Source organism: Psittacula echo (assembly GCF_963264785.1).
Source record: "Psittacula echo genome assembly, chromosome: 31".
In the NCBI taxonomy this organism is placed as follows: domain Eukaryota; kingdom Metazoa; phylum Chordata; class Aves; order Psittaciformes; family Psittacidae; genus Psittacula; species Psittacula echo.
Window position 1 is genome coordinate 213,644 of NC_137766.1, and position 23,917 is coordinate 237,560.

The 23,917-nt window shown below is 61.3% G+C and overlaps 3 protein-coding genes across 11 annotated transcripts; 2 read left to right on the forward strand and 1 right to left on the reverse strand.

Annotated features, from left to right (window-relative positions):
* Positions 1 to 110: 110 nt before the first annotated feature.
* PPP1R10 (protein phosphatase 1 regulatory subunit 10) lies at positions 111 to 18,341 on the reverse strand. Of its 6 annotated transcripts, none has more exons than XR_013958623.1 (20): positions 14,767 to 14,877; positions 13,746 to 14,364; positions 10,323 to 10,441; positions 10,154 to 10,240; positions 9,934 to 10,069; positions 9,362 to 9,413; positions 9,163 to 9,240; positions 8,895 to 9,065; positions 8,686 to 8,788; positions 7,839 to 7,948; positions 7,617 to 7,717; positions 7,367 to 7,514; positions 7,129 to 7,284; positions 6,804 to 7,050; positions 6,389 to 6,464; positions 6,111 to 6,302; positions 5,916 to 6,021; positions 3,450 to 3,545; positions 719 to 3,323; positions 111 to 594 (listed from the first exon to the last, which is right to left on the reverse strand). XR_013958623.1 is itself a non-coding variant. In XM_080636314.1 (20 exons), exons 3-20 carry the CDS (start codon positions 10,427 to 10,429, stop codon positions 1,599 to 1,601), a joined length of 2,538 nt encoding a protein of 845 aa, XP_080492440.1. In that variant the 5' UTR covers positions 10,430 to 10,441; positions 13,746 to 14,364; positions 14,767 to 14,877; the 3' UTR covers positions 111 to 1,598. The 6 variants fall into 6 exon arrangements, 5 of the variants coding, with proteins under 5 accessions (XP_080492440.1, XP_080492437.1, XP_080492436.1 ...); XM_080636314.1 differs by having other exon boundaries at positions 111 to 1,690; positions 2,844 to 3,323; XM_080636311.1 differs by lacking the exon at positions 14,767 to 14,877 and adding an exon at positions 18,206 to 18,341 and having other exon boundaries at positions 111 to 3,323.
* Positions 15,086 to 18,381, forward strand: MRPS18B (mitochondrial ribosomal protein S18B; the record flags this gene model as incomplete). The annotated part of the gene is made up of 7 exons (XM_080636372.1): positions 15,086 to 15,166; positions 15,463 to 15,553; positions 15,656 to 15,753; positions 15,856 to 15,924; positions 16,621 to 16,687; positions 17,880 to 17,939; positions 18,018 to 18,381. The coding sequence occupies 7 exons, from the start codon at positions 15,086 to 15,088 to the stop codon at positions 18,257 to 18,259; spliced, it is 708 nt and encodes a 235-aa protein (XP_080492498.1). The 3' UTR covers positions 18,260 to 18,381.
* ATAT1 (alpha tubulin acetyltransferase 1) lies at positions 18,088 to 23,568 on the forward strand. Of its 4 annotated transcripts, XM_080636364.1 has the most exons (10): positions 18,381 to 18,699; positions 18,862 to 18,922; positions 19,876 to 19,967; positions 21,893 to 21,953; positions 22,053 to 22,166; positions 22,255 to 22,356; positions 22,492 to 22,537; positions 22,609 to 22,683; positions 22,787 to 22,937; positions 23,067 to 23,568. In XM_080636364.1, exons 1-10 carry the CDS (start codon positions 18,602 to 18,604, stop codon positions 23,089 to 23,091), a joined length of 825 nt encoding a protein of 274 aa, XP_080492490.1. In that variant the 5' UTR covers positions 18,381 to 18,601; the 3' UTR covers positions 23,092 to 23,568. The 4 variants fall into 4 exon arrangements, with proteins under 4 accessions (XP_080492491.1, XP_080492490.1, XP_080492488.1 ...); XM_080636365.1 differs by lacking the exon at positions 18,381 to 18,699 and adding an exon at positions 18,088 to 18,141 and having other exon boundaries at positions 22,787 to 23,568; XM_080636362.1 differs by having other exon boundaries at positions 22,787 to 23,568.
* The last annotated feature ends 349 nt before the right edge of the window (positions 23,569 to 23,917 follow it).

Below are 23,917 nucleotides of genomic sequence, written 5' to 3' on the forward strand. Positions count from 1 at the left end.
CCCTTTTTCCACCATCGGTTTTATTCTTCATGTACAAAATATACAAAAGGGGGGAGGGGCCCCGCGCCGCCCCTCCCCCACCCAATGTTTTCACAGAAAACAGCTTCCGGCGCAGCCCCTCCCCCACCTCCTTCACCCCTCCCCCACCAGCGGCGCAGCCCCTCCCCCAGTCGGTGGCGGCACAAAGTGGGGGGGGGGGGGAGGGGGGGGTCGTTGTGCCCCACCCCCCCTCCATGGGGTATTTACACCATGGGGGGGGGGGATTTAGTGTATGGGGGTAGGGAGACCCACAGAAAGGGGGTGTAAATGTGGGGGGGGGCCAGCCCCCCTGTAGGGAAGGATTTACACCCCCCCACTGCGGGTAGATGTGCCCCATAAGTGGGGGGTTGTGCCCCCTAAGTTGGTGTTGACACGCCACGAGTGGGTGCTTGCACCCCTGGGGGGGGGGGGGGCGTTAAAATCCGTGCCCCATAAGTGGGTGTTTAAGCCTCAGAGGTGGGGATCTCTGCCCCATAAGTGGGGGTTTAGACCCTGGGGAGGGGTGTTTTCCCCCCATAAGTGGATAGTTCTGCCCCACAAGTGGGTGTTTAGACCCTGGGGAGGGGTGTTTTCCCCCATAAGTGGATAGTTCTGCCCCATAAGTGGGGGCTTAGACCCTGGGGAGGGGTGTTTTCCCCCTATAAGTGGATAGTTCTGCCTCATAAGTGGGTGTTTAGACCCTGGGAGGGGTGTTTTCCCCCTATAAGTGGATAGTTCTGCCCCATAGGTGGGTATTTACAACCCAAAATGGGTATTTCTGCCCCCTAAGTGGGTTTGAACACCCCATAGAAGGGTATTTACACCCTGAAGGGGGGTCCCTCTGCCCCACAGGCGAGTATTTACACCCCTTGAAGGGGGGATAGAGACCATGACAAGGGCATTTCCGCCCCATAGCTGGGTGCTTACACCCCATAGGTGCCCATTTCCACTCGGAGGAGGGTTCTTTCTGCCCCCTAAGCGGGTATTTACACCCGGGGGGGGGGGGGGAACTCTGCCCCATAAGTATTAACACCCCATAGGTGGGTATTAACACCCCTTAGTGGCGTATTAACACCCCAAGGGGGTCACCCAGCCCCACAGACGGGCACTAACACCCCATAAGTGGGTATTAACACCCCAAGGGGGTCACCCAGCCCCACAGACGGGCACTAACACCCCATAAGTGGGTATTAACACCCCAAGGGGGTCACCCAGCCCCACAGACGGGCACTAACACCCCATAAGTGGGTATTAACACCCCAAGGGGGTCACCCAGCCCCACAGACGGGCACTAACACCCCATAAGTGGGTATTAACACCCTAAGGGGGTCACCCAGCCCCACAGACGGGCACCAACACCCCATAAGCGGCCATTAACACCCATAGCTCCCCCTTTCCCCCCCCTCGGAGGCCGTGCCTACCCCATAGGTGCTCATTACCCCTTGGAGGGGATGGGGGGGGGGGGGGGGGGCATCACAAGAGGCCTCATAGAAGCCATAAACGTGGTGGCTGCGGCGCAAGGAGGAGGAGGAGGAAGGGCCCTGGGGGGGCTATGGGGCGCTATAGGGCGCTATGGGGCGCTATGGGGCGGGGTGGTAGAAGGCACACTTGTTCTCGTACCTGCAGCTGCCCTTGAGCAGGAAGTGGCGGCAGACGGCGCGGCTGGACCGGGCTGCGTGAGACAAGAAGGGGGGCACGGGGGGGGGGCATCAGGCACCGGCCCCACAGCGGCCCCGGCCCCACGGCGGCGCTGGAAAAGGTGGGGTGGGGGGTACAGGGGTGTGGGGCAGCAATGGGGGAAGGCGGTGGGGGCGCGGGCCTATAGATACAGATCGGCGCCCTATGGAATGGTGATGCTGAGGCCTCTATGGGGTGGCTGGGAGCCCCATAGAGGGGGAGGGGAGCTGCGGTGGCCCATATGGGGCTGACGCGCTATGGGGTGGTTGGGAGCACCATAGGGCTCTTGTCTCTGCCCTATAGGTTGGTGCTGGGGGTGGCTGGGAGCACTGTAGTGCTCCTATCCCGGCCCTATAGCCCAATGCTGGAGCTGCGCCCGCTATGGGGTAGCTGTAGAGCCCCCCAAGGGGCCCTATAGCGTGGTGGTGCTGTGTTCTCTATGGGGCAGATGTGAGCCCCACAGCGCCCTGATCTCTGCCCTATAGCCTGGTGGTGCCGCGTTCTCTATGGGGTAGATATGAGCCCCACAAAGCCCTGATCCCTGCCCTACAGCCTGGTGGTGCCGTGTTCTCTATGGGGCGGATGTGAGCCCCACAGCGCCCTGATCCCTGCCCTATAACCTGCTGCTGGACCTGCTGCGCCTCCCCTATGGGGTGGCTGTAGGCCCCACAGTACCCTTAATCCCTGCCCTATAGCCTGACGGTGCTGAAAGCCCAATGGGGCTGACCCACTGCGGGGCACACGCTGAGCCCCAAAGCACCCCTCTCTCTGCCCCATAGACTGCCAATGGCGCTGTGCTGGTCCCTGTGCACCGCTATGGGGCAGCCCCATAGATCCTGCCCCTCTTACAGCCAGGTTTAACTCCCAGCATGCCCTGCGGCGCTATGGGGCAGAGACTTTGGGGGGGGGGGGGTCTCCCCTCTCTTTCTGCCCCCCCCCTCTCCCTGCCCTAGAGCCCCATTGGGGGCCGGCGCCAATCGGGGCCCCTGCCCCACGGCCCGGGGGGCTCGAGGGGGTGATGGGGAGGGGGGGGCTCCCCCCCCCGCCACCGGGGCAGGAACGGGGGGGGCGGGGGGGGCGGGGGGGGAGGGGGCACCCACAGGCCCCTCCCAGCCAGGGCCGGGGCCGGGCCCCCCCCATAACCAAGCCCCCCCCCCGCCCCCCCCCCCCGCATTTACCTCCGGCGTGGCCGCGGGGGTGCTCTCCGGGGTGGGCTCTGCCGTGCTCGCCGGGGGGGCCCCCCCTTGCGCCCCCACTCGGGGGGGGGCCCCCGTTGCGGCCCCCCCCTCCCCCCCCCCCTCCTCCTCGGCACCGGTACGGGGGGGGCGGGGGGGGCTCGGCCCCGCTGCGCCCACGGGGGCGGTGGAAGGGGCCCCCTCCCCCCCCCCCGCGCATGCCCCCCGCCCCTCCCCCCCCACCGCCGTGGGGGCCCCCTCCCCCGCCTCGCAGCGCCCCTCCCCCCCCTCCCCCCGCTTCGGGGGGGTCCCAGAAGTCGCCGCCGCGTTGAGGAGGGGGGGGGGGAGGGGGCGGCCCCAGCAACCGGGGGCCACCCCCGGGCATCCCCCCCCCGCCAGGGCCTGGGGGCAGCCCCGGGCCCCCCCCCCCGCCGCCGCCGCCGCCGTGGGGTCCTGCAGGGAGAGAGAGGAGAGAGGAGGGTGAGGGAGGGGGGGGTTTATGGGGTGCCCCCCCCCCCAAATGTGTTATGGGATCGTCCATCCCCCCCCCCCCCCATTGTTCCCTATGGGGGCACTTACCAGGCATGGGCCCCCCCGGGGGGAAGTGCTGCATGGCCTTGGGGCCGGGTGGGAAGCCATTGGCCATGGGGCCGGGGCCCAGCAAACCGTGGGGCACTGGAGGGGGGGAGAGAAAGGAAAGGGGGGTGTTAGGAGTGGGGGACCCCAAACCAACTCAATGGGCCTTAAGGGGCCCCCCCATAAGTTGGGGATAAAGGTGGTGCCTCCCCCCCCCCCATCTCCATGTATTAAATAGGGATCCCCCCTGCATTGTCACCCGAAAGGGTATGGGGTGCACAGCAGCATCCAGCGTCCCCATCATGGCCCTAAGGCAAAGGCATTCCCATATCCCTCCTGGAATAGGACACAGGGTCCCCATTGTGTCCCCATCCCAAAGGCATCCCAATGTCCACGCTGCCATAGGTGTCAGCATTCCCAACACATTCCCATTGTGTCCCTAAGCCAAAGGCATCCCAATGTCCACCCTGCCATAGGTGTCAGTGTTCCCAACACATCCCCATTGTGTCCCTAAGCCAAAGGCATCCCAATGTCCACGCTGCCAAAGGTGTCAGCATTCCCAACACATCCCCATTGTGTCCCAATCCCAAAGGCATCCCAATGTCCACGCTGCCAAAGGTGTCAGTGTTCCCAACACATCCCCATTGTGTCCCTAAGCCAAAAGCATCCCTGTATCCCTGCTAGGACAGGGACCAGTGTCCCCATTGTGTCCCCATCCCAAAGGCATCCCAATGTCCACGCTGCCATAGGTGTCAGCATTCCCAACACATCCCCATTGTGTCCCTAAGCCAAAGGCATCCCAATGTCCACGCTGCCAAAGGTGTCAGCATTCCCAACACATCCCCATTGTGTCCCTAAGCCAAAAGCATCCCTGTATCCCTGCTAGGACAGGGACCAGTGTCCCCATTGTGTCCCCATCCCAAAGGCATCCCAATGTCCACCCTGCCATAGGTGTCAGTGTTCCCAACACATCCCCATTGTGTCCCCATCCCAAAGGCATCCCAATGTCCACCCTGCCATAGGTGTCAGTGTTCCCAACACATCCCCATTGTGTCCCCATCCCAAAGGCATCCCAATGTCCACGCTGCCATAGATGTCAGTGTTCCCAACACATCCCCATTGTGTCCCCATCCCAAAGGCATCCCAATGTCCACCCTGCCATAGGTGTCAGTGTTCCCAACACATCCCCATTGTGTCCCCATCCCAAAGGCATCCCAATGTCCACACTGCCATAGGTGTCAGCATTCCCAACACATCCCCATTGTGTCCCTAAGCCAAAAGCATCCCTGTATCCCTGCTAGGACAGGGACCAGTGTCCCCATTGTGTCCCCATCCCAAAGGCATCCCAATGTCCACGCTGCCATAGGTGTCAGTGTTCCCAACACATCCCCATTGTGTCCCCATCCCAAAGGCATCCCAAAGTCCACCCTGCCATAGGTGTCAGTGTTCCCAACACATCCCCATTGTGTCCCCATCCCAAAGGCATCCCAAAGTCCACCCTGCCATAGGTGTTAGTGTTCCCAACACATCCCCATTGTGTCCCCATCCCAAAGGCATCCCAATGTCCACACTGCCATAGGTGTCAGCATTCCCAACACATCCCCATTGTGTCCCCATCCCAAAGGCATCCCAATGTCCACCCTGCCATAGGTGTCAGCATTCCCAACACATCCCCACTGTGTCCCCATCCCAAAGGCATCCCAATGTCCACCCTGCCATAGGTGTCAGCATTCCCAACACATCCCCATTGTGTCCCCATCCCAAAGGCATCCCAATGTCCACCCTGCCATAGGTGTCAGCATTCCCAACACATCCCCATTGTGTCCCAATCCCAAAGGCATCCCAATGTCCACGCTGCCAAAGGTGTCAGCATTCCCAACACATCCCCATTGTGTCCCTAAGCCAAAAGCATCCCTGTATCCCTGCTGCGACAGGGACCAGTGTCCCCATTGTGTCCCCATCCCAAAGGCATCCCAATGTCCACGCTGCCAAAGGTGTCAGCATTCCCAACACATCCCCATTGTGTCCCTAAGCCAAAAGCATCCCTGTATCCCTGCTGCGACAGGGACCAGTGTCCCCATTGTGTCCCAATCCCAAAGGCATCCCAATGTCCACGCTGCCAAAGGTGTCAGCATTCCCAACACATCCCCATTGTGTCCCTAAGCCAAAAGCATCCCTGTATCCCTGCTGCGACAGGGACCAGTGTCCCCATTGTGTCCCCATCCCAAAGGCATCCCAATGTCCACTCTGCCATAGGTGTCAGTATTCCCAACACATCCCCATTGTGTCCCCATCCCAAAGGCATCCCAATGTCCACGCTGCCAAAGGTGTCAGTGTTCCCAACACATCCCCTTGTGTCCCCATCCCAAAGGCATCCCAATGGCCATGCCGGGGCACTGTCCCCATCACGTCCACCATCTCCCTCACCCCCCCCCAAGCATTCCCGATGTTCCCAACGTTCCCGCTCACCTCCGCCAGGCCCCGGCGCCTGCAGGTTTCCCAGGAGATGCTTGATCTTGTCCGAGTAATCCGGTTGCTTGAGCAGCTCCTCGGCCTTGTGGGTGCTGGGACCCCCCTGGGGACAAACACACACGGAGAGAGGCTCAATGCGGGGTTCCCCCATGTCCCGCATCCCTGGATCCCTATGGAATGGGGTGCGGATACCATGATGGAGCTCAGGATCTCCTGCATGTTGATGCCTGCGCCTGGGGCCGGGCCCTGAGGGCTCTTCCCGGCTCCGACGCTTCCCATCAGGTTGGCCAGGACGGGCGGGAGCTTGGCGCCGGCCTCCGGAGACGGGGAGGCTGCTCCCGGGTCCAATCCATCGGGATAAGGCCCTTCCTCGCTGGAGCAGTCCTGGGGAGGGGGAAGGAGAGGTGGGAATGGTGGGAATAGGGGCGGGGGTGGAGGGGAGGCTGGGGTTTGGTTGGAGCTGGGCTTACCTCATCCAAAGGGATCAGCTTGGGAGGAAGCGGCTCGTAGGATTCGGGATCGGGCTCGTGGGGGCTGTCGGGAACGCTGGGGAGGAAAAGGGGTTGGGGGATCATTGGGATCCGCTGGGAGCAGGACACCCAACGGCCTCCCCCCAACCCTAAAGCCTCAAATCCCAAAGGCTTTGGATCCGCAGGGATCCCAGGGCCACCCAGCTCTGGATCCACCAGGATCTGAGCCCCGTGCAGCAGAGCAGGGAGATGCCTCCGTGTGCCCAATCCCAACGCTGCCGAGGGGATCCAGAGGCTGCGGCTTGATCCTAAGGGATCCCAGCTCCATCACCCACCTCATCTCCACACTGGGGAAGAACAACCCCCCCGGCGTTGGGAATGAGACCCGGATCCCTGACCCACGGGATCCACTCACCTCTCCTTGGACAGGAAGAGCTCCTGCAGGATCCCCTTCTCCCTCTCGGCCTGGGTGAAGCGCTCCCGGCTCCCGCTGCCCGGCACCACGAGGGGAGCCGGGAGCTCCAGGAGCTTGGGATACATCCAGGGCACCTTCTCCTCCATGGCATCGTGGCTCAGGCGCCGCGCCGTCTCAAAGGCCTGCCGGTCCTTCAGCATCTCCCGCTTGGCCGCTTCGCCAAAGTCCTTGATCTTGTTCACGTTCACTATCCCGGGAATGGGAACGTCACCTTGGGAACAGGCTGGGGATAGCCCCGCATGCACAGGGAAGGGCCAGGACCCACCTCGCTCCGTCTCATCCAGCTCGAAGTAGAAGTATTCCCGGAGTTTGCCTTCCTCCGGCCAGCTCACCGTCTTCTTCTTGCGGCCCTTCTTGGTGAGCTGCCCGCTTTCCAGAGGGTTTTCCATGCTTTTGGAATCACCACTCGCCTCTGAGGAGCCTGCGGGGGGAACCAGGAAGGGCTCAGCACCCTCTTCACCCCCCTCATCCCATGGTTTTCCCGCTCCATCATCCCCACTCACCGGTCTCCATCGGCTCCGGCACTTCCACAGCCGGGACCGGCGTTCCAGGGCGATCCGTGTCCATGGGCTCCGAGGCCATGGTGGGCTCCGGGGATGAGGGTTTGGTGGAGGTGGCTTCAGGAGCCGCCTTCCCCTCGAAGGGGCTGGGCTGTGGGGAAAGAGCAGGATAAGGAAAAGGCCCCGATATCCCAAGAAAAACCCCAGTTATCCCAGGAAAAGCCTCCCGTTATCCAGGGAATCTCCCCCTCACCTTGGCGGCGGTGGGGGACAAAACCTTCTTCTTCTTCTTGATCTTGATGCCGGGGATGGGAGCGGAGTTGAGGGCGTCAAGGAAGCCCAGGCCCTCCATGGCTGTGGGGACAAGGGAAGGCGGTGTCACCCCAAAGCTGGTGTGTCCCCCCCCCCTCGCACCCAGCACCCATGGGTGGCCCCCACCCAGCACCCAGGGGAGCTGGGGGTCGCCCACACTCACGCTGGGGGGGGATGATCTTGACTTTGATCTCCTTGGTGGCGTTGGGGGCCGTGTTCAGGGGCTTGTACTTCTTCTCTGCAGGAGGAGCGTCACCGGAGGTCGAGGAGAGGCTGGAGGGGAGCAGGGAAGGGGTGAGGGCAGGGCACGGACCCCAAAGGCAGCCATGGGCATCCTAAATCCAGCCCTGAGCACCCTGAAACCAGCCCTGAGCACCCTAAAACCAGCCCTGAGCACCCTAAAACCAGCCCTGAGCACCCTAAACCGGCCCTGAGCACCCTAAACCGGCCCTGGGCACCCTAAAACCAGTCCTGGGCACCCTAAAACCAGCTCCGAGCACCCTAAAACTAGCTCTGAGCACCCAAAATCAGCCCTGAGCACCCAAAATCAGCCCTGAGCACCCAAAATCAGCCCTGAGCACCCAAAATCAGCCCTGAGCACCCAAAATCCAGCCCTGAGCACCCCGAAATCAGCCCTGAGCACCCTAAAACCAGCCCTGAGCACCCTAAGCCAGCTCTGAGCACCCTGAAACCAGTCCTGAGCACCCTAAACCGGCCCTGGGCACCCTAAGCCAGCTCTGAGCACCCTGAAACCAGTCCTGAGCACCCTAAACCGGCCCTGGGCACCCTGAAACCAGTCCTGGGCACCCTGAAACCAGCTCCGAGCACTCTAAAACTAGCTCCGAGCACCCAAAACCAGCCCTGAGCACCCCGAAATCAGCCCTGAGCACCCCGAAATCAGCCCTGAGCATCCTAAACCAGCTCTGAGCACCCTAAAACCAGCCCTGAGCACCCAAACCCCACCACGTGGCCTCCCAAAAGCCACCCCAAAGCCCCCCCCCCACACTCACTTTTGCCTCTTGATGGGCATTGGCTTCAGGTTGTATTTATCAGTGCTGGCAGCAGAGTTCATCTTCTTCAAGGGCACTAACGAAGGCGTCTCCATCTCCAGGCCTGTGGGGATGGGATCAGCGTCAGTGGGGATGTCACAAAGGGGGGCACAACCCCCCAAATTCCCCTTCAAACCCCCCCAAGAGGCCGCAATTCCCATGGGAATTACCAGTGGAGCGGAACTTGGCGTGGCTGGGCGCTGTGGTCCGCAGGGATTTGGGTTTCTCCCGCTTCTTCTCCGGCATCTCCTCGCTTTTCGCCTCCGCTTTGGCCTCTTGGGGCTTCTCCTGGGCAGGGGTTTTGCTTTTGCTTTCCTCTTTCCGCTTCTTTTTATCCCGTTCTGGAGTAAATCCAATGGGAAAGGGTGAGATGGAGGATTTGGAATGGGGGGGGGGGGGGGGGGTAGGGAAGGGAAGGGGGTGCTGGGGGGGGCTTACCACTAGGCTGGGTGCTGCTCTGGGACCGGATGACACCCATCCAGTCACTGACCAGGATGGAGGCGAGGCGGCGCAGCTCTGTGGGGATAGGTGAGGGGGTTAAAGGGGGGTAAACGGGGGTGGAAGGGGGTAAATGGGGGTTGAAGGGGGGTAAATGGGGGTTGAAGGGGGGTAAATGGGGGTTGAAGGGGGTGCTCACCTTCATCATCGCTTGACTTGCTGAGCTGCTTCACCAGCTTGGCTGTGTTGTTCTGCAAGCGGAGATGGGGGTGAGCGAGAGAGCTGGGGCCAAAGGGACTCAAAAGGACCCCAAAAGGCACCAAAAGGGATTCGAAGGGACCCAAAAGGCACCCAGGGATCATAAAGCCACGCTGGGGTGGTAAAAAGGCGCCCAAAGGGATCCGAAAGGCGCCCAAAGGGATCCGAAAGGCGCTCAAAGGGATCCGAAAGGCGCCCAAAGGCACCCACCAAAAGGGATCCAGAAGGCACCAAAGGGCACGCAAAGGGACCCAAAGGGCACCCAAAGGGACCCAAAGGGCACCCAAAGGGGGCCCAAAAAGGGATCCAAAAGGCACCCAAAAAGGGATCCAAAAGGCACCCAAAGGGATCCAAAAGGCACCCAAAGGGATCCAAAAGGCACCCAAAGGGACCCAAAAGGCACCCAAAGGGACCCAGAAGGTACCCAAAGGGATCCAAAAGGCACCCAAAGGGACCCAAAAGGCACCCAAAGGGACCCAAAAGGCACCCAAAGGGACCCAAGAGCCCCCTGACCTGTTTGAGGTGGTCCACAGTGAGAGGCAGGTGCTGCAGGGTGAGCAGGATCTGCTGCAGGAAGGGGACGTTGTTGGAGGCTTTGGAGCTGGTGAGCCAGGTATTGAGCAGCTTGTACCCCCCAATGCGGATGAACCTGCGGGAAAAGGGGGAAAATCCTTCAGGATCCAGGCAGGAAAGGGCTGTCCTGAGCCCTCGGATGCACTCCCATTGCTCTTACTTGGCCAGGATGTCCTGGGCGCGGGTCTGCAGCAGGATGTTCAGGTAGATGCAGCGGCTCACCAGCTTCTGCGAGTCCTTCATCAGGCTGGGGAGCAAAGAGGGGTCAGCCCCACACCAGTGACAGTGACACGGGGGGGGTCACGGACATGGGGGGGGGGGGAACTCACTTGAAGATCTTGGTGATGCCCTCCATGCTCTTGACCTCGCCATCGCGGCCCAGGAAGCAATCCAAGCCCTTGAGGAGCTCCTTGGGGTCGATGGGGCCCGAGCCCATGGCAGGAGAGCCCTGGAGAGGGGGGGAACAAGAGGAGAGGGTGGGTTAAGACAGCAGTGACCCGACCCCCCCGTTAACCCCTATCCATCCCCCCCACTTCCAACACTGGGATAACACCAAAGAAGGGGGAATGAGCCCCAAAACGGGGCTGCCATAAGCAGTGGGGGGTCATCCCCCATGGAGACGACAGCGGCCCCCATTTACAGCATTGCCACCCTAAAGGATGGCATCAGGTCAGTACCAGGGGATGGACACCCCCACCAAGCTCGTTATGGGGGGGGGGGGGGGGCAGCACCCCCAGGTTTAATCAGGGGTCATTAACGGTCGGTGCTTAATGAGGGGGGACAACACAAGGCCACGGACGCAACGGGGGGAGGCAGCGGCGCCGGCGCAAGACTTGGGGGTGTCGTCGTCCCCCCCCATTGCATCACCACCATCACCTCCTTCATGACTCAGGCCTCTAATGACTGACTCCTCCACCTATTAATGACCAAGGCACTAATTAGCACCCCCCCCACACCCTGGTAATGACCCAGCCATGGGGTTTGGGGGGGGCGTCGGGATGGAGTCATCCCATTGACATCAAGCAGCTGCTTAATGAGAAGCTGCTCTGGATTCATTAAGCCTGGCTTAGTTAATGAGGGCAGAGGTGGAGCTGGCCTGGATTGGGGGGGGGGGGCACACGTGGAGCCCCATTTAATCCTTAAGGAAGGAGCTGGGGCTTCCTTAGCCCGGGCTGGTGAAAGGATACAGCAGCAGAGCCCCCCTCTTTGGGGGGGTATTTTGGGGGCTGCTGAGCCAGGTACAGGCTGAGCCTCTGAAAAGACACAAGAGCAGGTTAAATGGAGCACGAACCCCCCCAAAATACCCCCCCCTACCCCCCCATCACTTTTAATTGGGGGCAATTCATTAACCCCAAAGGCTGCTTGAAGCACCAAAGGCCTTCGTAACCTTTGACCTCCCCATGAAAGGAGCCAAACCATGGTGGGGAGGGGGGGACACACACATAGGACATGGGAGGTCCCAAAGGACAAGGGGGGGCCCAGCCACGGCTTTGTGCTGACCCCTTAAGGCTTTGGGGGGGTCACACAGCAGCAAACACCGACCCCACAGCCCCCAGCATGGGGTGAAAAGGACGCCAACACACACTGAGCCCCCCCCAAGGGGGGTAAATCACCCCCCCCCGGAGGGGTGGGAGGGCAAATCCCACCCCCAAAGTGGAGGGGGGGGGGGCACCACGGCCTGGTCCAGCTCTTATCAGCAACATCCCCCCCCCCCATTGCCATCACCAAGGGTTTGGGGGGCAAAACCCCCATTTCTCAGAAGGGGGAGGTTGTGCATGAGTGGGGGGGGGGGGGCAGCCAGCTGTGCCCCCCCCCCAAAGGGTAATGCTATCACTGGAGAGCACATTGGGTATGAAAGGGCTGTACCCCCGGGCTCAATTTGGGGGGAAACTGCCCCAAAACGTTGCATTTTGTGACTCAAAATGTCAAATTTGAAGGGAATTTTCTCTGGTTTTAACCAAAAAGCTTCAGATTCGGGTGCGTGGTTGGTTGGGGCAGGGAGGGGAGGGCTGAACCCAGCTCCGGAGCCAGCGCAGCAGCCGCATGCACCGCAATAGGGCCCAAAAGGAGCGATTTGGGGGGGCGGGGGGGGCTTATTCCCAATTAAAGCCTGGATTCAAAGATGAAGCCGGTGAAATGGAATCGGGACCAAAAAGAGGGATTTTGGTTGCTTACCCGCTTGGTGCTGCTCTTCCCCTGCCTTTTGGCTGTTCCTAAAGCCCGCAGCACCTCCACGCTGCCAAGGGGGCAAGGTCATGGGAAACGGGCTAAAAGTGAGGAGTTTTGGGGTGCGCCCCCCCAAAAAGGGCTCTTTTTTGGGGGGGGTCAAGCCCAGTGATAGCATTTCCCTGTCACGATAAAGGCAAGGTTATCAGTTGCTCGCCAACGCTGTTTCCCCCCCACCTTCCAAGCAACACACACAGAGAGAACGACCCCAAACGCCCCAAATGCCCCCCCAAATCCCATGGGGAGGCCTCGGAACCAACAGGAAAAGGGGGATTATCAAGAAATCAATGGCAAATCCTGCTTTTTTGAAGGAGAAAAAGGGGGGGGGGGGGGTTTGGCACAACCTCCAAGAGAAGCAGCGCCCACAAGGTCCTACTGTGTGCGGCACCAGAGTCCTGCGGATGAAAGCTGGGGGGGGGGTGTTAAAGCAGGATTTAAGGGACTGGGATTGGGATAAATGAAAGGAAAAGGGGGGGGAATGAAGGGAAAAGGAAGAATAAGGAAGGGGGGGGTGAAGGTCTGGGGGGGCCCTGGCCGGCGGCGCGGTGGGAGTGGTTTGGGTGGTTGCATCAGCCAGGGCCAGCGGCAAGGCCCCGGCGCCATCTTAGGACCCAAAAGCAACCAAAATGGGGGGGCTTTGGGGAAAAGGGGGGGGATGGGGGGGGGGGAAACACACATTAACAGCAATAGCCCGACCCCCCCCCCATTGCCCACACCGCCGCCGCCAAGTCAACCATAGCACCCGCCGTATTCATTAGAGATTGGGGTTCCCCCCCCCCTCAAAAAAGACTGGCGTTAAATGGGGGTTCAGAGCCCCCCCCCCCGGACCTGTAATGGAATAAATCGCTATGAAATGAATCAATAAAGGGGGGGGGGGGGAAAGGAGCAAAGGAGTTAAAGGCAAAGACAAAGAGCGGGCAGCAGCCGCGCCATCTTAGCCCTCACCCGGCGCTGCCTTTATGGAAGGGGGGGGGGTTGGATTTAAGGGTGTTTTTTAAGCAACCTCGTTCTTTTTTGCTTGAAAAAAGCAGGATTTTGGGTCCGGCTACACCTGCCTGAGCTTTATTGCTACATCGCACCCTCCCCCCCCGGCACCATTTAACCACGTTTTAACCATTTCCAACCCCCCCCCCGCCCCGCACCGCGCGCTCTCCCCTTTCTCTCTGCGCAAAACCAATCCTAAAATGGCACCTAAAAAACACAAAGAAATAAGAAAATAAATCAATTTTTGAGCATCACCGCTCCCCCCCCACCCCCACCCCCCCCCCCGGCAATCTTTATGTACAGATTGCTCGAGCCCCATAAAGAAACCCCTTTTTGGGGGGCATTCGGAGCAATTTGGGGGGGGGGGGGGTTTGGGGTCGATTCAAGGGACCCGGTAAGCCCGCATCGGTTGAACCTCTTTGGCCAAGCGTCCTCCAACACTATCCTCCCGTTCTTTATGCTCTTTTTGGGGTGGTTTGGGGGGGTTTTGGGGGTCTATTTGCAAGGGAGGGGGTTGAGCTGGTTGGAAATTCAACACTTACTATCCAATTATTTTGCTCGCCGACAGCGCTTCAAGGTTTGGATTTAGGCATTGGTGGGGTGCTCAGAGCCAAAAAAGAGCAGCTTGGGGCTGGGTCATGGCTTGGAAAAAAGGCAGCTTTGGGGCTGCAGCTGAACGAGGGGGGTTTGGGGGGGGGGTTTTTTTCCCTACGAGGGTGGTTTTTGTCGCGTTAAATGGTGGCAAAAAGGAGCAGGATCAAAAAGCTTGCGAAAAAATAGGAAAAATCAGGGAGTTTTGGCTCTTTCCCTTTAGGCTTTTTGGAATGGGAAAGGGGGGAAAGAAGAGGGGAGGTATGTTTTTAAGTGGCAGTTTCCTTCAGGTTTGCAACGGCTTCCCAAGGGCGGTCCAAAGGACGGAGGCTGCGATGGCGGCTCTTCCACGGCACCGGGCGGGAAGTTGGGAAGGGGGAAAGGGAAAGGGGAAGCGAGCTTTTTCCTCCCCTTTTTTTGTTGGTTTTTTTTTTGTTGTTGTTGTTGTTGTTGTATTTTAGAGATTTATATATTTTGTTTTTGTTTGTTCGCTTTTTTTGTTTGTTTTGTGTTTGTTTTGTTTTGTTTTCTCGTGGTAAAGGCGCCGGCGTCTCTCCAGAGCAACCGAACCTGGAGCGGGGAAAGGAGAAACAAAAAAACAACAGGAGAAAAGGGGGTGGGTGGGTGGGGGGGCACAATAAATAAAAAAATAATGGAAAAAAATTAGAAGCAAAGAAGAAAAGACACGAAATGATTAGCACTCGTTATCCCCGGTTAAAGCTTTAAGGGGGGGGGGAAGGATTAAAAAAGCCGAAGAAAATCGCCCTTTGAAGGGGGGGGGGGTTGGATTTACCTCAGCGCTGAGGGAAGCTGAGGGCGCCCCCGGCTGCCCCCCCCGCGGCGGGGCATGGGGAAAGTGGGGGGAACAGCCATGTTCTCAATGCGAAGGGGCAATGGCGATACAAAAGGTCCCCGCCAACCCACAGCGCCCACCCCTTAGGGGCCCCCCGCCTGCCGCAAGTCTCTACTTACCTCCACCCAGCCCTCAGAATGGCGGCGAGCAACGCGGGCGGCGGCTTTTATAGCGGGACACGCCCACCACGCGCTGCCGCGCCTGCGCCGGAGCCTCCGCGCTGCCCACCCCGCCGGGCTGCGCATGCGCGGTGGCCGCGCGCTAGTGCGTCCTGCCAGCCCCCACCCCAACCGTGTGGCGCAGTTTTAATTCAAGCGGCGGGCACCGCGCATGCGCGGAGCGCTCACGCGGGGGGGGTGGAGCCGTACGACAAGATGGCGGCGCCCCGCCCTTGCCCCACCCGGGGTAGGCCGGGCCTAGCGGTGAATGGGCGGCAAGATGGCGCTGCCCAGGGGGACGGCGCTGCTGCGGGCGGCCGGCGCCGGCCTGCGGGCATTGGGGCGGCCGCTGTGGGCTCGGGTGAGGCGGGGAGCGAGGAGGGAAAGGGAGGGAATGGGGGGGGGGAGGAACCGGGCAGCGATCGGAACGGAACGGAGCGGGGCGGGCCACGGTAGCGTGCCACGTGCGGGCGGGCAGGTCACGGGAGCGGGGATGTGACGTCACGGGGAACGTCACCGCTAGCGCCGGCCTCGCCTTTCCTGGCGGTGTGACGTCAGAGCGGCTCCCGTCAGATCACGGGGGCGGGAGGAGCCATCGGGCCGTGACGTCACCGCCGTGACGTCACCGCCGTGACGTCACACACACCCCCCCCGCAGGACACCCCCCGCCTCTGCAGCACCCAGGAAGCAGAGAAACCCCCCCCGAGCCCCTACGAGGAGCGGCCCTGGGAGTACCTGGAGAGCGAAGGTAACGGGGGGGGGCATCCCCAAACACCCCCCAAAACCCCCTAAAACCACCCCAAAACCACCCCAAAACCCCCTAAAACCATCCCTCCCCCCCCCCCCGCAGAGTACCGCACCACCTATGGCGACCGACCCGTCTGGTTTGGCTATCGCCGCAACCACAAAGGAGCCATCCCCCCCCAGCGCACCCGCAAGGCCTGTCTGGTGAGGGAAAGGGGGGGGATATGGGGCAGGGGGGTGATGTGGGGCAGGGGGGGACATGTGGGGCAGGGGGGTCCCCTCTGACCATACCCCCCCCCTCTGCAGCGCAAGGGGAAGCCGGTGGGGAACCCCTGCCCCATCTGCCGGGACCGCAACCTCCATGTGGATTATCGGGTAAGGGGGGGGGTCCTTTTCCTCCCCTTTTCCTTCCCTTTTCCTTCCCTTTTCCTCCCCTTTTCCTCCCCTTTTCCTTCCCTTTTCCCCCCCTTTTCCTCCTTTTCCTCCCCTTTTCCTTCCCTTTTCCTCCCCTTTTCCTCCCCTTTTCCTTCCCTTTTCCTTCCCTTTTCCCCCCCTTTTCCTCCTTTTCCTCCCCTTTTCCTTCCCTTTTCCCCCTTTTCCACCTTTTCCTCCCCTTTTCCTCCCCTTTTCCTCCCCTTTTCCTCCCCTTTTCCTCCCCTTTTCCACCTTTTCCTTCCCTTTTCCCCCTTTTCCTCTTTTCCTCCCCTTTTCCACCTTTCCTTTCCCTTTTCCCCCTTTTCCTCTCCTTTTCCTCTCCTTTTCCTCCCCTTTTCCTCCCCTTTTCCTCCCCTTTTCCCCCTTTTCCTCCCCTTTTCCCCCTTTTCCTCCCCTTTTCCCCCTTTTCCTCCCCTTTTCCTCCCCTTTTCCTCCCCTTTTCCTCCCCTTTTCCTCCCCTTTTCCTCCCCTTTTCCCTCTTTTCCTTCCCTTTTCCCCCTTTTCCTCCACTTTTCCTCCCCTTTTCCACCTTTCCTTTCCCTTTTCCCCCTTTTCCCCCTTTTCCTTCCCTTTTCCCCCTTTTCCTCCGCTTTTCCTCCCCTTTTCCTCCCCTTTTCCTCCTCTCCCTCCCCACAGAACGTGAAGCTCCTGGACCAGTTCATCTGCCCGCACTCAGGCATCGTCTTCCACCCCACACGCACAGGTAGGGGGCACCCATGGGTGCTATCATGATGCTTACATGTGTTAGTGACACCCATAGGTGCTATAGTGACACCCATTGATGCTATATAGACACCCATAGGTGCTATAGTGACACTAATTGATGCTATAGTGGCACCCATAGGTACTAGACAGGTATCTATGTGTTATAGTGACACCCATGGGTGCTATGATGACACATATATGTATTATAGTGGGACTCTTAGGCGCTATAACAACATCCATAGGTGCTATAGCAACACCCATGGGTCCTATAGTGACCCCCATAGGTGCTATAGTGACACTCATTGGTGCTATAGTGACACCCGTAGGTGCTATAATGGCACTCATGGGTGCTATAGTGACACCTGTATATGTTATAGAGGCACCTTTGGGCGCTATAGCAACACCCATAGGTGTTGTAGTGACCCCCATAGGTGCTATAGTAACACCCATAGGCACTACAGTAACACCCATAGGCGCTATAGTGGCACCCATAGGCACTATAGTGACCCCCATAGGCACTATAGTAGCACCCATAGGCACTATAGTAGCACCCATGGGTGCCGTATTGATCCCCATAGGTGCTATAGTGGCACCCATAGGCGCTATAGTGACCCCCATGGGTGCTATAGCGTCACCCATGGGTGCTACATTGGCACCCATAGCTGCTATAGCTATAGTAACACCTATAGGCTCTATAGTAACACCCATAGGCACTATAGTGACCCCCATGGGTGCCATAGTGACCCCCATAGGTGCCATAGTGGCACCCATAGGTGCTATAGCTATAGTAACACCCATAGGCACTATAGTGGCACCCATAGGCGCTATAGTGACCCCCATGGGTGCCATATTGATCCCCATAGGTGCTACATTGGCACCCATATGTGCTATAGCTATAATAACACCTATAGGCGCTATAGTAACAGCTATAAGCACTATAGTGGCACCCATAGGTGCTATAGTTATAGTAACACCCATAGGTGCTATAGTGACCCCCATAGGTGCCATAGTGACCCCCATGGGTGCTACATTGGCACCCATAGATGCTATAGCTATAGTAACACCTATAGGCGCTATAATAACACCCATAGACACTATAGTGGCACCCATAGGCGCTACAGCGACCCCATGGGTGCCATAGCATCACCCATGGGTGCCATGGCGGTGCCCGTCTCTCCTCCCCGCCGCAGGGGTCTGCATGAAGCAGCACAAGCTCCTCTCCAAGGCCATCGCGCAGGCCCAGGACCACGGTGAGCCCCAAGGATGGGTGCTGGGGGGGGGGGGTGCTCAGCACCCATGGGTGCCCCCAGCCCCTCACCCCATTGCAGGCCTGCTCTGGCTGCAGGTGCCCTTCGTGCCCACACCCCGAGGGGACTTCTCCACCCGGCACCCGGCCGTGGGCAGGACCCCCCCGGCGCCCGGCCTGTCCCCTGCCCGGCCCTGGTACCCCTGGTACGAATGGCAGCCGCCCCCCCCCGCCGCCGTCGCTCGCGTCCGCCGCATGTACCGGGAGTACCTGAAGGAAGGAGCGGCCCCGGGCACCCCCGCGGCCCCGGCCGAGGGGCAATAAAAGCGGTTTTACCCCCCCGCCATGTCCCGGCGTCGTCTTCTTCCCCTCGGGGAAACTGAGGCACGGCGCGGACAAAATGGCGGCCGGCGCCACAAAATGGCGGCCCGCGTGTGTGTGTGGAAGGGGGATATATCCCGTCATGCTTTGCTGCGGAGCGGGAGGGTGGGGCCTGTTGCTAGGGGAGGGCAAAGCGGAGGCAGCGATTGGCTGCGCGGTTGCTAGGGGGGCGTGGCTTGCAGCAGTTGGGCTTGGCGGTTGCTGTGGCGGGGCCGGGCCGGGCCCGGCGGGTGAAGGAGGCGGCGGCGAGGCCCGGCCCGGGCCCGGCGAGCGGCGGCGGCGGCCATGGAGTTCCCGTTCGACCTCGCCCCGGTGCTGGGTGACCGGTTCTGCGTGGTGGACCAGCACCTGCGGCCCGCGGGGCGGCGCGGGCCCGCCCATCGGTAACGGCACCGCGGGCCGCGGGCATGCTGGGATACAAGGGGGCAGCGCGGGGCATGCTGGGATAGCGGCGGACCTGTGGTGAGGAGGTGATGGGGGGCTGATGAGAGGGGCTCGGGGTGACCGTGCCCCCCCCCCTCCCCCGGTGTCCCCCCATGGAGCAGAGGGGACCTGGAGCAGCAGCTGAGGACGGTCATTGATGAGCTGGGCAAGGCCTCGGCCAAGGTGGGGCGATGGGGGACAACGGGGGGCTATGGGGGACAATGGGAGGTGATAGGAGAACAATAAGGGGGTGATGGGGGCCTATAGGGGGCAATAGGGGGGTGATGGGCAGCAATGAGGCAATGGGAAGTGAATGGGGGACAATAAGAGACTGATGGGGGGCTATAGGAGACAATGGAGGGGTGATGGGGGGCTATAGGAGACAATGGGGGGGTGATGGGGGGCTATAGGAGACAATGGGGGGGTGATGGGGGGCTATAGGGGACAATGGGGGGGTGATGGGGGCCTATAGGGGACAATGGGGGGGTGATGGGGGGCTATAGGGGACAATGGGGGGGTGATGGGGGGCTATAGGGGACAATGGGGGGGTGATGGGGGGCTATAGGAGACAATGGGGAGGTGATGAGGGGCTATAGGGGACAATGGGGGGGTGATGGGGGCCTATAGGGGACAATGGGGGGGTGATGGGGGGCTATAGGAGACAATGGGGGGGTGATGGGGGGCTATAGGAGACAATGGGGGGGTGATGGGGGGCTATAGGAGACAATGGGGAGGTGATGAGGGGCTATAGGGGACAATGGGGGGGTGATGGGGGCCTATAGGGGACAATGGGGGGGTGATGGGGGGCTATAGGAGACAATGGGGGGGTGATGGGGGGCTATAGGAGACAATGGGAGGGTGATGGGGGGCTATAGGGGACAATGGGGGGGTGATGGGGGGCTATAGGGGACAATGGGGGGGTGATGGGGGGCTATAGGGGACAATGGGGGGGTGATGAGAGGTGATGGGGGCTATGGGGAGGCGATGGAAGGCAATAGGGATCAATTGGGGGTTGATGGGGGACAACAGGAGGTGATGGGGGGCAATGGGGGGGTTATAGAGAGCAATGGGGGTCAGTGGGGGGGTGATGGGGGACAGTGGGGGGGTGATGGGGGGTAACAGCTCTGCCCCCCCAGGCCCAGGGCCTCCCGTCCCCCGTCACCAGCGCCAGCCGCATGGAGACCAACCGGCACGTGCTGTACATCCTGCGGGACACCGAGGGCCGGGGGTGAGCCTCTGCCCCCAATTGACACCCCCATAGCCCCCATTGACACCCCCCATAGCCCCCATTGGCACCCCCATAGCCCCCATTGACACCCCCCATAGCCCCCATTGACATCCCCCATAGCCCCCATTGGCACCCCCCATAACCCCCATTGGCACCCCCATAGCCCCCATTGACACCCCCCATAACCCCCATTGACACCCCCCATAGCCCCCATTGACACCCCCCATAACCCCCATTGACACCCCCATAGCCCCCATTGACACCCCCATAGCCCTCATTGACACCCCCCATAGCCCCCATTGACACCCCCCATAGCCCCCATTGACACCCCCATAACCCCCATTGACACCCCCCATAGCCCCCATTGACACCCCCCATAGCCCCCATTGACATCCCCCATAACCCCCATTGGCACCCCCATAGCCCCCATTGACACCCCCATAGCCCCCATTGACACCCCCCATAGCCCCCATTGACACCCCCCATAGCCCCCATTGACATCCCCCATAACCCCCATTGGCACCCCCATAGCCCCCATTGACACCCCCCCATAACCCCCATTGACACCCCCCATAGCCCCCATTGACACCCCCCATAACCCCCATTGACACCCCCATAGCCCCCATTGACACCCCCATAGCCCTCATTGACACCCCCCATAGCCCCCATTGACACCCCCCATAGCCCCCATTGACACCCCCATAACCCCCATTGACATCCCCCATAGCCCCCATTGACACCCCCCATAGCCCCCATTGACACCCCCCATAACCCCCATTGACACCCCCCATAGCCCCCGTTGACACCCCCCATAACCCCCATTGACACCCCCCATAGCCCCCATTGACACCCCCATAACCCCCATTGACACCCCCCATAACCCCCATTGACACCCCCTATAACCCCCATTGACACCCCCCATAGCCCCCATTGACACCCCCCATAGCCCCCATTGACACCCCCCATAACCCCCATTGACATCCCCCATAACCCCCATTGACACCCCCCATAGCCCCCATTGACACCCCCCGTAACCCCCATTGACACCCCCCGTAACCCCCATTGACACCCCCATAACCCCCATTGACACCCCCATAGCCCCCATTGACACCCCCCATAGCCCCCATTGCCACCCCCCATAACTGCCATTGACACCCCCCATAGCCCCCATTGACACCCCCATAACCCCCATTGACACCCCCCATAACCCCCATTGACACCCCCATAACCCCCATTGACACCCCCAGTAACCCCCATTGACACCCCCCATAACCCCCATTGACACCCCCATAGCCCCCATTGACACCCCCCATAGCCCCCATTGACACCCCCCATAACCCCCATTGACACCCCCCATAACCCCCATTGACACCCCCCATAACCGCCATTGCCACCCCCATAACCCCCATTGACACCCCCCATAGCCCCCATTGCCACCCCCCATAGCCCCCATTGCCACCCCCCATAGCCCCCATTGCCACCCCCCATAACCCCCATTGACACCCCCCATAGCCCCCATTGACCCCCCCCATAATCCACATTGACACCCCCATAACCATTGATGACCCCCATTCATGCTCCCCATAACCCCCCATTGACGTCTCCCATAATCCACTATAGACCCCCCATAACCCCCATAGACCCCCATAACCCCCCATTGACACCCCCATAGCCCCCATTGATGACCCCCATTGACATCCTCATAACCCCTCATTGATGCCCCCCATAGCCCCCATAGACACCCCCATAATCCACTATAGAATCACCATAACCCCCTATAGACCCCCCCCATAAACCCCCCCATAACCCCCATTGACACCCCATAGACACCCTCATAATCCACTATAGAACCACCATAGCCTCCCATAGCCCCCCCCATTGACACCCCCATAGACCCCCCCCCATAACCCCCCATTGCCCCCCAGGGCCCCCAAGGGTGCTGTCATCGGCTTCCTCAAGGTTGGCTACAAGAAGCTCTTCCTGCTGGTGAGTGCTTGGGGGTCACTCGGGGGGGGGGGTTGGGCCAGCACCCCATACCCCCCCTTAGCAACCATTGGGGGCCCCCCCTCTTTGCGCCCCCCCCAGGACCGCTCCGGTGCCCACATCGAAGCGGAGCCCCTGTGTGTGCTGGATTTCTACGTCCATGAATCCCTGCAGCGCCATGGCTACGGCCGGGAGCTCTTCCATCACATGCTGCAGGTACCGGGGGGGGGGGGGCACAACAGAGGGGTACCCCCCCCCCCAATCCATTGGGGAACCCCCCCTTAATGCCTTCACCGCCCCATAGAGCGAGCGGGTAGAGCCCTGGCGCTTGGCTGTGGACAGACCCTCGGGGAAGCTCCTGGCCTTCCTGCACAAGCACTATGGGCTGGAGGATGCCATCCCCCAGGTGAGGGATATAGGGCGCAACACCAAGGTCCTATGGGGTGCCCCATAGAAACGCAGTGGGGGGCTCAATCACCCCCATAATTACCCCATGGCGGGGGCAGAACCTCCCCGAACCCCCCCATCTCCCTTGTTACAGGTGAACAACTTCGTCATCTTCGAAGGCTTCTTCTCCAACCGCCCCGGTGAGTGATGGGGGGGGGCCATAGGGGGCCATTGGGGGTCACTGCCCCCACTCTAACCCCGCTCCCAACAGCCCCCCCCCCCCGCCGCCCGCCCCCCAAGCGCCCCGAGGAGCAGATCAAGCCCTATTCCCTATCGGAGCGTGACTGTAAGTGATCAATGGGGCCGGAGGGGAAGGGGGAAACTGAGGCACGGAGGGGGGGGCGGAGCTTCCTGCCCCCCCTCCCCTCCCCTCAACCAATCCCATCCAGTCCTGCGGGAGGAGGCGGAGCCTCCGTGGCCCTTCAACCTCAGCCCGGCCCGCGCGGGGGGGTCCCCGGTGCGCGGCAGCCTCCGGCCCTTCCTGCTCCGCCGGGACCTGGAGGGGGGCACGGACCCCGTGCCCCCCCCCCGCCGCTCCAGGTGGGTCCCTCCGGCTCCGCGCGCCTTTTTCCCAACTTGGCGGGGTTTTGCCTCAATTTTCACCCCCTTTTCCTCTCTCTTTTGCGCTCTTTTCTACCCCACCTTCCCCCCCATCCCCTTCCCCTGCAGCTCGCTCGGGCGCGTCGGCCGCTGAGCCCCACGGCAGCTCCCACACCCCCCCCCCCCCCCCCACGGCAGGGCCCTGGGGGGGGCTCGTGTCTGCTGGGGGATGTGGGGTGCCCCATAGCCCCTATGGGTGCCCGTTTCTTCCCCCGCGGCTCCAGTGGGGGCCCTGTCCCTGCCCTACGGTGTCTTTGTCCTGCCCCATAGGCCCCCGGGGGTGCCTGGTTCTGCCCCATAGGTGCCTGTCCCCACGCCACAGCCCCTGCAAGTGCCCGTCCCAGCCCCACAGCCCCACTGGGGGGGTCCCAATTCGTGCCCCGCAGCCACCACGGGTGCCTGGCCCTGCCCCACTGCCACGGGGGGGTGCGGGTTTCTGCCCCATGTAAGCCCCCATGGGTGCCCGTCCTCACCCCATAGGTCCAATGGGGACCCGGTCCTGCCCTATGGGTGCCTGTCCCTGCCCCACACCCGCCGTGGGTCCCACAGCCCCTCCCCCCGCCCCATTTTGGTTACGTTTCAATAAAAACGGTGAATTGAAGCTTTGGGTCTCGTGTTGTGGCTGGCGGTGACGTCATCGCGGGGGCGTGGCCTCGCTGGGCCCCGGCGCGCCTCTCCGTTCAGCCACGCCCCCCTCGCGGGAGAGCCCCGTTCCTATTGGCCGGGCGGGGCGCTGGCTCCGCCCCCTGAGGGGAATGAATGGGCAGCGACGGCGGGAAAGCGGCCGGCGCGCGTCGAGGACGCGCATGCGCAGAGCGCTCCCTCCCGGTCACCTTCCCCGGCGCTCTCCGTCCCTGCGCGCACGCGCGCCCCCCTCCGTCCTCCTCCCGCGCCTGCGCGCTGTGGGCGGAGCCCGCGTC